Source organism: Microcaecilia unicolor, chromosome 5 (genome assembly GCF_901765095.1).
Source record: "Microcaecilia unicolor chromosome 5, aMicUni1.1, whole genome shotgun sequence".
NCBI lineage: Eukaryota > Metazoa > Chordata > Amphibia > Gymnophiona > Siphonopidae > Microcaecilia > Microcaecilia unicolor.
The window spans coordinates 362,706,524-362,720,280 of NC_044035.1; the positions used below are offsets into that span (position 1 = coordinate 362,706,524).

Genomic DNA, 13,757 nt, shown 5'->3' on the forward strand with positions numbered 1-13,757 from the left:
ATCCTGTTCAAACTTCTTCTACTAACCTATAAATGTACTCACTCTGCTGCTCCCCAGTATTTCTCCACACTCATCCTTCCCTATACCCCTTCCCGTGCACTCCGCTCCATGGATAAATCCTTCTTATCTGTTCCCTTCTCCACTACTGCCAACTCCAGACTTCGCACCTTCTGTCTCGCTGCACCCTACGCCTGGAATAAACTTCCTGAGCCCCTACGTCTTGCCCCATCCTTGGCCACCTTTAAATCTAGACTGAAAGCCCACCTCTTTAACATTGCTTTGACTCGTAACCACTTGTAACCACTCACCTCCACCTACCCTCCTCTCCTCCTTCCTGTACACATTAATTGATTTGATTATTTTTTGTCTATTAGATTGTAAGCTCTTTGAGCAGGGACTGTCTTTCTTCTATGTTTGTGCAGCGCTGCGTACGCCTTGTAGCGCTGTAGAAATGCTAAATAGTAGTAGTAATAGTAGTAGTAGTAATCTTTAACTGAATATCTCTAAAACTCAAATTCTGTTTCTCTCAGGTTCTCCTAGTACTGATGGTCCTAGCTTGTTTAAGATAGATTCTGTTGAGATTCCAATTTTGAATGAGATTGGGAACCTCGGAGTCCAGTTGGAAAAAGCAAGTTTAAGATTTTGTTGCTTGTTTTTAAGGCTCTGTATAATTATGTTTCTCCCACCCTATGTTCCACTCTGAGATTTCACCAACCATCACGTTCCCCGAGATCCTCTCAGAAATGCCTCTTGGCGTATCGTCTTACCACTTGGTACAATTAGAGGAATATAGATCGTCCATTTTATTTGTATTATGGGCCCAAAATTAGGGAATGCTTTGCCCATTGAACTTCGCACATTACAAAATATAACACAATTCAAGAAGGAACTGAAAACTTAGGGCCCTGTTTACTAAGGTGTGCTAGTGTTTATAGCACATGTTAACATGGTTTAGTAAACAGGGCCCTTATTATTTTTTTCAATTATACGGGCCAATAGAACAATGAAGATAGTTGTGCCAGAGCTGGTGGTGGGAGGCAGGGATAGTGCTGGGCAGACTTATACGGTCTGTGCCAGAGCCGGTGGTGGGAGGCGGGGCTGGTGGTTGGGAGGTGGGGATAGTGCTGGGCAGACTTATACGGTCTGTGACAGAGCCGGTGGTGGGAGGCGGGGCTGATGGTTGGGAGGCGGGGATAGTGCTGGGCAGACTTATACGGTCTGTGCCCTGAAGAGCACAGGTACAAATCAAAGTAGGGTATACACAAAAAGTAGCACATATGAGTTTATCTTGTTGGGCAGACTGGATGGACCGTGCAGGTCTTTTTCTGCAGTCATCTACTATGTTTTATTCCTTAAATTTTTGATTATGATGATGTGATTTTACAAGATTATTTTTTTTGTTTATTCTTTGTAATGTTTGTTTTTTGTATTGTCATTTTCATGTATGTATTTTCCTCACTTAGAATTTTTATGATAATGTGGATTATAAATAAATTATATTATTATTTCTTAAAATTAAACAAAGATAAGACCACATTTTTATTGATTGGTCAAGTCTATCAGATTTGGCACGATACTCTTCAAGTAGATGGCCTAAAATTTAAATTTGAATCTTAATTAAAAATGATAGGAGTCTCGTTTAACAGTCAGCTTACACCAGAGTTGCAGATCTCTTCTGTAATCAAACATCTTTTCTCTTAATGAGAAAACTGTGCAGAATTATGTGTCATCGTAATTTGTTTTACATTGGTAGCACTAAGACGTTGATGAAAAGATTGCAGATGGTACAAAATACCGTGGCCAGGTTGATTTCTTTTTTATGCCCATCGCTCTGATAGAGTTACACCATTCTTGACATCCTTACATTGGCTTCCAATTATGGCACAAATCTGTACCTTGACATATAGAATTCTATTTGGCTTAGCTCCATCCTACCTAAGCTGTATCAAATGTTTGATGGAGAAGGAAATTCGTAGATCTTCTAGAGACTCTTTTTTTTCCCCAATCCAAAATTTTACCTTCTGATTCAGAGGTTGGAATCAATGGGAATTCAAGGGCTTGTTTTGAAATGGTTTAAGTCATTTCTTAGTGACAGACTTTTTTGAGTGTAGGTGAGGCAGGATAGTTCTTCCTGGGTTGAAGTAGTTTCAGGGGTCCCACAGGGGTCTGCTTTATCTCTGGTACTTTTTAACATCTACATGCTCTCCCTTTGTAAATGTTGTCAGGATTGAGACTTGATTTATGCTGATAATATTCAGTTTTTTAATGTGCATTTCTGGTTCTATTGAAGAGTCTTTGGATTTCTTGTTTATGCTTACACATTATTATCTCTTGGATGAAGGCAAACAGATTGAAACTGAATGTATCAAAAACTCAGGTTTTGGTTTTGTCTTACTCCTTCTCAATGGAGTTTTCTATTGAATTTAAGATAGGTGGAGAAACTATTCAAATTTTACATGAGATCAAGTATTTGGGAATCACTTTGAATTCAACTTTATCATTTCAATCTCATATTAGATCTTTGGTGACAAAGATCTTTTTAAGTTGAGGATGTTGTGCAGACTGAAGGATTTACTGTCTAGTTCAAATTGTAGGACAGTGGTTCAATCACTTGTAATACCCCTATTTGATTATTGTAATCTGTTATTTTTGGGTGTGAGGGAGTAGATGGTACAGGGAAAAGTACTCCCTCACTGTTGATACAGTTCAGCCAACTTGCAATAGGTGGTGCTAGTCTACTGAGAAAGAGGCTGAGGATGAACCTGAATCAGAGGGGCGGGACTCAGGCCAGGAGGGGGTTAAATTCCTTGATTTAGAACAGTTCAGAGAGGCCCTGATACAGCGGTTTTCCAGGAGGAAGCTCCAGGAGAGAAGAGGACTCCACTTTAAGATAAGCTGCAGTACTGTGGGAGGGGATCAGGGAAGCAGTGTGGCTCAAGCTTAACCTTCCGGAGAGTATGTGGGAAGAATTTCAAGATAGGAGAAATCCTCAAATTCTATGCAGAAAATACTTGTTTTGATGCATGTCCAGAGGGAGCCTGGAAGACGGTTAATGGACACCGTTGAGCTAGGCTGGGAGCCAGCCCTAGAGAGAGTGCTGACAGTGATATCTGAGGAACCAGAGAGAAAACAGAGAATGTAATTGGGCTGGACTAAAACCTGTGAGGTAACAGGGATGCACATGTTGAGTGAAATAATAAAATATTTTCCCTTTTTCTTGAGTGGAGAGGTGTGGTAGCCGTGTCAGTCCACTCTTAAAGGTTATCAATAGAAATCAAACAAAATAAAACATGGAAAAGAAAATAAGATGATACCTTTTTTATTGGACATAACTTTCCGATCTGAGGAAGAAGGGCAACCTTCGAAAGCTAATCAAGAAATGTATTAAGTTATGTCCAATAAAAAAGGTATCATCTTATTTTCTTTTCCATGTTTTATTTTGTTTGATTTCTATAGATTCTACATGGAATGTTGCTATTCCACTAACAACATTCCATGTAGAAGTCGGCCCTTGTGGATCACCAATGTGGCCGCGCAGGCTTCTGCTTCTGTGAGTCTGACGTCCTGCACGTACGTGCAGGACGTCAGACTCACAGAAACAGAAGCCTTCGCAGCCTTCTACATGGAATGTTGCTAGTGGAATAGCAACATTCCATGTAGAATCTCCAATAGCAGCAACATTCCATGTAGAATCTCCAGTAGTAGCAACATTCCATGTAGAATCTCCAATAGTAGCAACATTCCATGTAGAATCTCCAGTAGTAGCAACATTCCATGTAGAATCTCCAATAGTAGCAACAGAATCTCCAATAGTAGCAACATTCCATGTAGAATCTCCAATGGTATCTATTTTATTGTCATAGTAATGCTTGAATGTTTTCACTTATATACACTGTCAACTAGCACATTTGCTTATTTCCGATCTGAGGAAGAAGGGCAACCTTCGAAAGCTAATCAAGAAATGTATTAAGTTATGTCCAATAAAAAAGGTATCATCTTATTTTCTTTTCCATGGTTTATTTTGTTTGATTTCTATTGATACCCTTTTTCTTGCAAACCCTATGTGTCTGTCTGTGTTCAATTCTGGTTGCCGCGTCTCAAAAAAGATATAGTGGAATTAGAAAAGGTACAGAGAAGGGCGATGAAAATGATAAAGGGGATGGGACGACTTCCCTATGAGGAAAGGCTAAAGCGGCTAGGGCTCTTCAGCTTGGAGAAAAGGCGGCTGAGGGGAGATATAGAGGTCTATAAAATAATGAGTGGAGTGGAAAGGGTAGACGTGAAGCATCTATTTACTCTTTCCAAAAATACTAGGACTAGGGGGCATGCGATGAAGCTAAAAAAAGTAGTACATTTAAAATGAATCAGATGAAAATTTTTCTTCACTCAACTCTGGAATTCGTTGCCAGAGAATGTGGTAAAGGCGGTTAGCTTAGCAGAGTTTTAAAAAGGGTTTGGACGGCTTCCATAGACCATTATTAAATTGGACTTGGGGAAAAAGCACTATTTCTGGGATAAGCAGTATAAAATGTTTTGTACTTTTTTGGGTCTTGCCAGGTATTTGTGACCTGGATTAGCCACTGTTGGAAACAGGATGCTGGGCTTGATGGACCTTAAAGAATTTATAGTCCACCTTGACCTCTCAGATTTGCTGATAAACTGCTACTGACTGTTCCTTCTTATAAACAGGTTCGATTGTAAGACTTTAGATCTAAAACCTTTTATACTGAGTTACCCATTGAATTAAGAAAGGTTGAGAACTATTTGCAATTTAGAAAATTGCTCAAGGCCTATTTTTCCTTAGTCTAATGGATGATGGGTGATGTTAGTTGATGGGGGAGCTGTAAGCTTTTTGTTTTGTTGTAGTTTATTTTGTATTGAAGACATTTGTTCTTGTATGAATTTATTATGAATATTATTTTTGTAAGCTGCCTAGAATATTGTGTTATAAATAAATAAAGTTCGAAGAGGGCTTTATATTGTACTCTGCATTATTAAGTTGTGCATATTTGGAATTCTATACCAACCACTATAAGAAAACCAGGTTCCTATTCTTTGTTTAGAAAATCTATCTTTTAGGAAATACTGAAGTCAAGATACCTAAATTCTGTATGATTTTGTAATTCCCAATGACTGATCAGCTTCTTGTATATATTATTATCCAACTGAACCTTGCATTATATGTGGACTACAAGATTGTTTTGTATTATATGTTGTCAAAGCCAGACACCTGCTATCATGTGGTAGATGGATAAAACCACACTCTCTATAATGGTTGACAGAGAGCAGATGAAGAAAGTGGTGGAACCAGGCAGCACTGTTGCATTTCAGGATCTTGGACAACTAAGTCTGGATGCTGAGAAAGTTCCTGGCCCTATGTTCAGAACAGAGTCTGTATTCATTCTTCATACTGGCAAGGCTTCAGCTATACTCATACGTCCAGAGGGAATCCATGACAGTTTGCTTCACAAAGCTTTGGCTCAGGTCTCAGATGCACAGCAAAAAAGTTCTAATTTGACCGGCACTTGCATAACTTCCTGGTCCTCTGATGACTGAATGTTCAGTGCCAGTGCTCAGGCATAGCTCGACATTGAATATCTGAGTCTAATTTAAAGAAATACTAAATACTGAACCTCTAGTGTCTAGCTGAAAACTGTTCAAAAGCAGCAGTTCTTTCACTACACAAGAGATTTTGGATTTAGCTCAAGGCAAGTTACATTCAGGTACAGTAGGTATTTTTCTGTCCCTGGAGAGCTCACAATCTCTAAATTTGTACCTGAGGCAGCAGAGGGTTAATTGACTTGCCCAAGATCACAAGGAGCAGCAGTGGTTTTGATCTCTAGCTTCTCAGCCCATAAATCTAAACACTAAACTACTCTTCCACTCCCTGTGTTAACCATGGTGGCAAAATTAGTCCAGCTCAGCTATTGAAAACGTAAATACTCAGAATTATATTATCACTTTATATTGTTAATCCATTTGTAATCTACTCTTGCCTCTGTTATACAGATTTTTGGGAAGGGAGGAGCTGCTCAGGCTGGCAAGAAATGTCTTACATGGCAAACTGGCAGGTAGGCCTAACCTACTTCTTTTCTCCTCTTTCTGCTTCACTGTCTACTCCAACCATTGCCTTCTGTTTCTTTGGGCTCTTGCCTTACTCGTACTTTCTGTATCCCTCATCCTTTGCCATCCAAGACTTTCTCCCTTTGGAATCTCATTCATGTCCCTTCCTCTCCCAGACAAGCACACTTGGCTTATTTTATCCATTCCCCATCAGACTGACTCTCTCAAGGTACCTGGTTTAGGTCATTACTCAAGGCCCATCTTTTCAGGTTGGCCTTCCCTACTCTTAACTTTTAAGTTGGCACAGTAATGGAGCCAGACCTGGAACCTGACTTTTTTTTTTCTCTTTGTTCTATCTCTTTTATATAATTTGGCATTCTTTTCCTTGTAATATTTGATTTGGTTTTTATTGTACACTACTCTGATTTTATTTATTTATTTTTTATTTTTGTTACATTTGTACCCCACGCTTTCCCACTCATGGCAGGCTCAATGCAGCTTACATGGGGCAATGGAGGGTTAAGTGACTTGCCCAGAGTCACAAGGAGCTGCCTGTGCCTGAAGTGGGAATCGAACTCAGTTCCTCAGGACCAAAGTCCACCACCCTAACCACTAGGCCACTCCTCCAGTATATCAAGACTTACATAAAGTACTAAACTAAACTACCTTGTGTATTCCACCATCCACATAGCAAAGGATTTAATGAAATTACCCCAGGGGTAAAGTGAGTGTGGAGAATTCATGCCTACCTTCATGCGACCGACTGTAGGCATATTTGAGGGAAGAGTACATACATGGTTTAATGGGACAGAGTCAGCATGGGTTCAGCCGAAGGAAGTCTTGCCACACCAATGTGCTTCATTTCTTTGAAGGCGTGAATAATCGTGGATAAAGGTGAGCCGGTTGATGTACTGTATCTAGATTTACAGAGAGACTCCTGAGAAAATTTAAAAGTCATGGAATAGGAGACCGTGTTCTGTTGTGGACTGGGAAGGGAACCGGTTGAATGGCCAATTCTCTCCATGTGGTAAGCACTGCTCTTGTGTACATCCCATTCAAATCCGGAAGTGAATGCACTTGAAAAGCTTCTCTTTAAGACAGAAAAGAGGCTCCAAGGTGTGCTTCCACTTTCAGTTTTGCTCAGACTCCCACACATTTGTTCCTCACCACTCGCGCTTCTTTCCTCTTTCAAATAAATTAAAAACTGGCACATTAGAAAAATCATGACAAATCCTCTCTTCTAACCTCTCAATGTGACCTTGGAGCTGGCGGTAGGTTTCCAGGATTTGGGCAGGGTTTTATGAGCGCTGTTTTTCTGAGCATTGGGAGGGAATAGCTAATGACTTCATTTACATCTGTTTGCCTACTTTTAAATGCAATTTGCGCTAATCTTTGCTGTGTGCGTCCTTTCCTTCGCTAGAGCATTCTGAGCCTTCTGAGCACATAAACACTGCCTCTAGTGCCGGCATTAGGTTTTCCAGCTTGTCAAGAAATGATTCCCAAAATAGTCTCTAGTAGAAAACTCAGTAATCACTAACAAAGAACCAGAATATAACCTTAAGGAGACAAGACAGTGAAAGGATTGACCCAGTTAACGTATAAAGAACATTTTTGTGCATAAAGGAGAAGCTCTCAGAGTATTAACTCACCCAAGCGGGGCAGCACTATGAAGTAGATTACGCCTCTAAGGGTGGACAAGTTTTCGATCATAGAACTTCCCCACAGGAGAACATATAAAAAGCCTTTGCTCTTACCGAGCCGTGCACCATTAGAGTAGGGGCACTTTTCTCTTTTCTTTTGTTAGTGAAACTTTAGCAATTTACATCTCGAATTCCTGAAGAAGATTTATCGAAACCCTGCAGAGTTGGACTCGTTATGATTCTGCAAAAGAAGGCAACACATCGAGTTGAGTAGCATAGGGATGTTGGGATACTGAGACACAGAGATAATTGGTATTGCTCAATGTCGAAGAACGCAGTACCGGTGTGCTGCCTAATGAAGTAGAAAGACGCGGACACGAACTGGAAATCATCCGGGTGTGTGCACACACCCGATAAAATTAAGTGTGCCTATAGTTATTATTGTTTATAGTTGAAATTACTGAGATGAAATGTTGACTTGATATAGAGTTAGCACACAAGTGTGATCAACAGTGTATGAGAGTTGTATATCTGCAACTTCATTGAAAGTTGCTAGATAAGGTGAATTGTGTGCATGAGGTTAATGGAGAAAGTGACAGGATTGACCTAGCAATTAAGTTAACATTAATATTTCTTGTAGGCTTAAAGTTTAATTATTATTTACAGAAGAGCACTGGTGTGTATTTGCTCACATAAAAATCTAAAATCCTGTGGGGAAGTTCTATGATCGAGAAACTTGTCCACCCTTAGAGGCGTAATCTACTTCGCAGTGCTGCCTCGCTTGAGTGAGTTAATACTCTGAAAACTTCTCCTTTATGCACAAAAATTTTCTTTATATGTTAACTGGGTCAATCCTTTCACTGTCTTGCCTCCTTAAGGTTATTCTCTGGTTCTTTGTTAGTGGCATTAGGTTTTTAGCATCGGCCCATCTGTGTTGTACCTGTTCCCCTCTCTCAGGCTCTCTGAGACCAATATTCAGACTGCGGGTGTTTAGACGGAGTGTCTCCCACGATCGACGCTAAAACCAGATATTCAATGCTGGGCTGTTTCCAGTGACTGGTATTTTTGGCCAGTTTAAAGATAAGCAGCTGAGTCGATATTCAGACTTAACCTGTTATTTTTAAACCAGCCAAAGATATATCAGGTATTCATGCAACCAACTATGGCCATGAAACTGGCTTTTAAAATCGGTGGATAGCCTGTTATGTCTGGCGATATATCCTGCTATCTGCCAGTCACTAACCGGGGATAGCCGGTTATTTCTCGCTGAATATCGGCAGGTAGCTGGTTAAAGCGCTATTTAACCGGTCAGCAGCCATTCTGGCCGGTTAAACAGTGCTGAGTATCGGGGGTCTGTGTTTTACCTCTTCCAGTTCCTGTCCCCTCCCCAGGCTTTCTGGCCCCAATGCTGAAAACTCCAGCGCTGTTCCGAATAGCATCGTAGCAATACCACTGGAACAGCACAGAAGAACTAGGCCCTAACGCTCAGTGCTAATGAGATGCAAATATAGGCGTATTTATAGCATGGATCACTAGTGAGTTCAGCGGGAGGATTGTGCTTGGCACATGTGCAGAAGAGTTCTGCATTAAGCTCGGCTCCTATGTGCTTGCGCCGGGTAAATCCAGAACGTGAAGTTCACATTGGTGTCTCTTTTCTGTGGCCTAAATATAAGCGTTTACATTTTTTTTTTTTTAGCCTCAATGCTTATATTTAGACATGGGAAACAGACGCCAATTCTCTCTCTTTGGGTGTTTTACATTTTTTTTTAGCTTGGATGCTTTAAATTTAGACACAGGAAACAGACACGAACATGTGCTTTCGCTTGAGCCTGCTGTTTCTCATGACCAGCGCTTAAGGGCTTGCACTGGCTTCCTTCTGCCTCCAAAAGCAATCAAAAGTGACAGATTTTACAGAAAGAATCGTGAGAAATCCTCTTTTCCAACAGCCTAACCAGTGGCGTAGCCAAGGATGGGCCTGGGTGGGCCCAGGCCCACCAACTTTGGGCTCAGGCCCATCCAGTAGCAGCACACCTATGATGTGGCTGGCAGGGATCCCCAAGCCCCACCAGCTGAAAACTCCCAACAGCTCCTGTGTACCTTGTAAACAGCAGATCTTTGCCTGCAGCGAGCAGCAACTGATACATACTGCTCGCACCGGCCCCACAGCCTTCTCTCTGATGTATTCCCGCCTATCTGGAAACAGGAAGTTGCATCAGGGAAGGCTGTGGGAGGGGGGGGGGGGCCAACATGAGCAGTGTGTATTAGTTGCTTCTCGCTGCCAGTGAAAATCTTCTATTTAAAAGGTATGCGGGATAGGGAGTATGTTTGAAAGACCTTATGGCATGCAGGCTAGAGAGAGACCAAATCACTTGTGGGACAGGGCAGAGTTCTGCCCACCCATCTTGGGCCCAGGCCCACCCAAAATTGGGTGTCTGGCTACGCCCCTGAGCCTAATGCCTGCTGTGACCTGGCGTTATTTTCTTGCAGCGGTAAGGCAGTTTTTGTTTCGGGCGCTCTTTTCTGAGCATTGGGGAAGAAAACAAAATGACCTCATTTACATGAGCTTGACTACATTTGCATGCTGCTTCTGCGTTCATCTGTCACCTCATTTGTTCCCGTGCTCCGGGCCAATGAACGTTCTCCGCAGGTAAATGTGGCCCGCTACCACAGCACTAACGGCTCCTAGCAGCCACGTTTACTTTTGATCACCAGGGCCTCTGTGTTTTTAGCTCTTCCAGATCCCCTCTCTCAGGCTCTCTCTTCCAGTTCCCCTCCCCTCCCCCAGTATTCCTTTTAGGGAAATGGTTTGCTTCCTCATCGTCTGTACATCCTGTTTTCTCTTCAGATGCAACACAAAAATTACACTTCTCTTCAGGAGCCAAGTCCATTGAGAAAGAAAAGGTTCATAGGACAAAACAGCCCTCTGATAGGTAAGTGACTTGGATTTCACTACAGTTTCTTTTCTTCATCCTGGGGGGGAGCCGGTGTGGAGGAAAGATCACTGGCGGTGGGGGAGGAGTCCTGACATTGAGGGATGGGACAATGAGATGGTGCAGGTGGTGAGGGTGCAAGTGGGGAATTCTGAGAGTGGGGGACAGAGGGAAGGTACATGAGTGCTTGTATTGAGGGGGGATAGAGGAAGGGGACAGAGGTGCTACTGAGAAGGGATGGAAGGAGAAGCCAGATAGGCTGGACGTCAGGGACAGAGGGAGGGGCAGGATTGTTCTGATTTGATTCTTGTATCCCGCTAACTCCTACATATTAGTAGTTCAAAGCGGGTAACAAAGCAAATTAAAAATAATAACTTAAAAAATTAACACAGAAATATTTTGAACAAATAAGTCTTTAGATTCTTACGAAATGAGGAATAGCTAAAACAACTTTGAAGTTCAGAAGGGAGAGAAAGCCAAAAGTGAGAGAGGCCTGAAAACAAAAAGAAGCTTCCAAAATCTTCTTATATCTAATGTTTGAAAATGAAGGCAAAATTAAGTGAAATAAGAATATAAGTATTGCCATATTGGGAAAGACCAAAGGTCCATCAAGCCCAGCATCCTGTTTCCAACAGTGGCCAATCCAGGTCACAAGTACCTGGCAAAATCCCAGAACAGTACAATACATTTTATTCTGCTTATCCTAGAAATAAGCAGTGCATTTTCCCAAGCCCATCTTAATAATGGGTTAAGGACTTTTAGGAAAGTATCCAAACCTTTTTTAAACCCTGCTTTTATCACATTCTCTGGTAATGAATTTCAGAGTTTAATTACATGTTAAGTGAAGAAATATCTTCTCCGGTTTGTTTTAAATTTACTACTTAGTACCTTCATTGCGTGCCCCCTAGTTCTAATATTTTTGGGAAGAGAAAACAAGAAATTCACGCCTACCTCGGTTTAGGCACTTCAGTGCTGTTTGCCTAGTACTAATTCTATAATGTCATCTTGTCCCTAAGATTCTGGTATAGAATATGAGCTTATTTTGACATTCGCATGCACATGTCAATAGCAGGCATAAGCTGACTTGCCTGCTGTTCATATGGATCTCTAACTTTCAAGATTCCACGAATAAATGGGAAAAAAAGTAATCTAAAAAGATAAGCTGGAGCTAAACCTTCAAACTTTTTAAAATTATGCAGACCAACTTAAATAAATGCAAGATTGAACAGGAAGCCAATGAAGAGAAATAGGAGGAGCAGTAGAGCTGTCAGATTTTTTGATACCAAGAATAAGTTTAGCAGCAGTATTCTGTAATATCTGCAGTTTAAGACGCAATTTCATAGAAAGAGATGAATAAAGGATGTTACAATAGTGTAAACGACTTAAAATACAAGCTTGGACTAAAATGCTAGTAAGGGATGGAGGGAGTGGTGTGGAACGGATGGAGGTGAATTGATTTTTCACTCATTCAAAAAGTACAAAGACCATGGGACACTCAATGAAATTGCATGGAAATACTTTGAAAACAAATAGGAGAAAATACGTTTTCACTCAAAGAATGGTTAAGCACTGGAACTCACTGTCTGAGGATGTAGGTTTGGACAAGTTCCTGGAGGAAAAGCCCATAGTCTGTTATTGAGCTAGATATGGGGGAAGCCACTGCTTGCCCTGGGATTGGTAGCATGGAATGTTGCTACTCTCTGAGATTCTGCATGTTACTCTTTGGGATTCCAGAATCTTGCTATTCTTTGGGGTTGTACATGGAATGTTGCCACTCTTTGAGATTCTGCATGGAATCTTGTTACTCTTTGGGATTCCAGAATGTTGCTATTCTTTGGGGTTCTACATGGAATATTGCCACTCTCTGAGATTCTGCATGGAATCTTGTTACTCTTTGGGATTCCAGAATGTTGCTATTCTTTGGGGTTCTACATGGAATGTTGCTGCTAATTGGGTTTCACCAGGTATTTGTGACCTGGCTTGGCCACTGTTGGAAGCAGGATACTGGGCTAGATGGACCATTGGTCTGACCCAGTATGGCTACTCTTATGTTTTTATGTTATGTTATGTTATGTTCTTGACTCTGGTAGTGAGGGGTGGAGGGAAGGGGCAGGAGAGGTAGTGTTGAGAGACAAGGGAGCAATAAAGGACGGCTGGCAATGAAATAGAGGGGAAAAGAGCATACGTATTGAAATTAAGGCGCTCAGGTGCTGAGAGACAGGAAAGGAAACTCTGGTTCCAATTCAGCCAGTAGCCAAAAGGAACAGAAGAGAATTTACAGCTAAAAAAATAAAAAAGAGAAATTATTCGCAGTTAGAGGGAAAGCACTATTAGTCATTTTGTGATGTTACTGTATCATGTTGCAACAGATCTCTTGAAAGTGACATCTGCTCTGGGGAGCTCCTCTGACATCATAGCTGACGACAATATCACAGTAAGTACCAGCATCCCGAGCATTTGTAACATTGTGGTAAGTAGCATCAACTCTCGCTCGGGGTATCACAGTGATTTAAACTATCTCCTCATAAGTTGAGTAGCCCTGGTGACATCGGGAAAAAACTGTACATTATAAACACAAAAAGGAGACATTTGTTTTGAAAATATGATTTCAATATCTTAATTTTTTCTTGTTCTGAATTGAGACTGAGAGTAATGCAGATACTTGCTCTAACGTCAATTATATCTTGCGATGTCTCAAGAAATTCAGTCAAATTTATAGATTCCAACTCTCCTGGTCTCTCGCCCTGTTTCAGAATATAAAAACTTAATAGCAATTCAACAAATAATAAAATCCACATCTTCAGTCAGCAAAACTTCCTTAAGGTATTTTCTCAGCAGAGTATCAGGAGCTAACAACCTGTGATAAGGACATTTCAAAAAACGCAAGTTCTTTCCTTTAATCATATTGTTCATAAGATCCAAATGATGATGTATAGAAAGTCTATCTTCTATCGCCAAAGTACTGGCACTCTGAAGAGTCTTTTGGGCTCATTTTCAAAAGAGAAAAACGTCCAAAAAGTGGCATAAGTCTGTATTTGGACGTTTTTCTCTGAAGTCCATCAGAAGTACATCCAAATTTCAAGAGGGTGTACCAGGGGCATGTTCAGAGCGGAATTTGGGCGTT

General features: G+C 41.1%; 1 protein-coding gene across 1 annotated transcript in view; it reads left to right on the forward strand.

Annotated features, from left to right (window-relative positions):
* Positions 1-13,757, forward strand: part of LOC115471006 (polycystic kidney disease protein 1-like 2) — a 99,104-nt gene that overhangs the window by 5,342 nt on the left and 80,005 nt on the right. The window contains exons 2-4 of the mRNA XM_030204674.1: positions 6,010-6,071; positions 10,549-10,633; positions 13,003-13,067. Of these exons, the coding sequence (XP_030060534.1) occupies positions 6,048-6,071; positions 10,549-10,633; positions 13,003-13,067 (174 nt within the window). The 5' untranslated portion in view covers positions 6,010-6,047. The remainder of the gene's footprint in view (positions 1-6,009; positions 6,072-10,548; positions 10,634-13,002; positions 13,068-13,757) is intronic.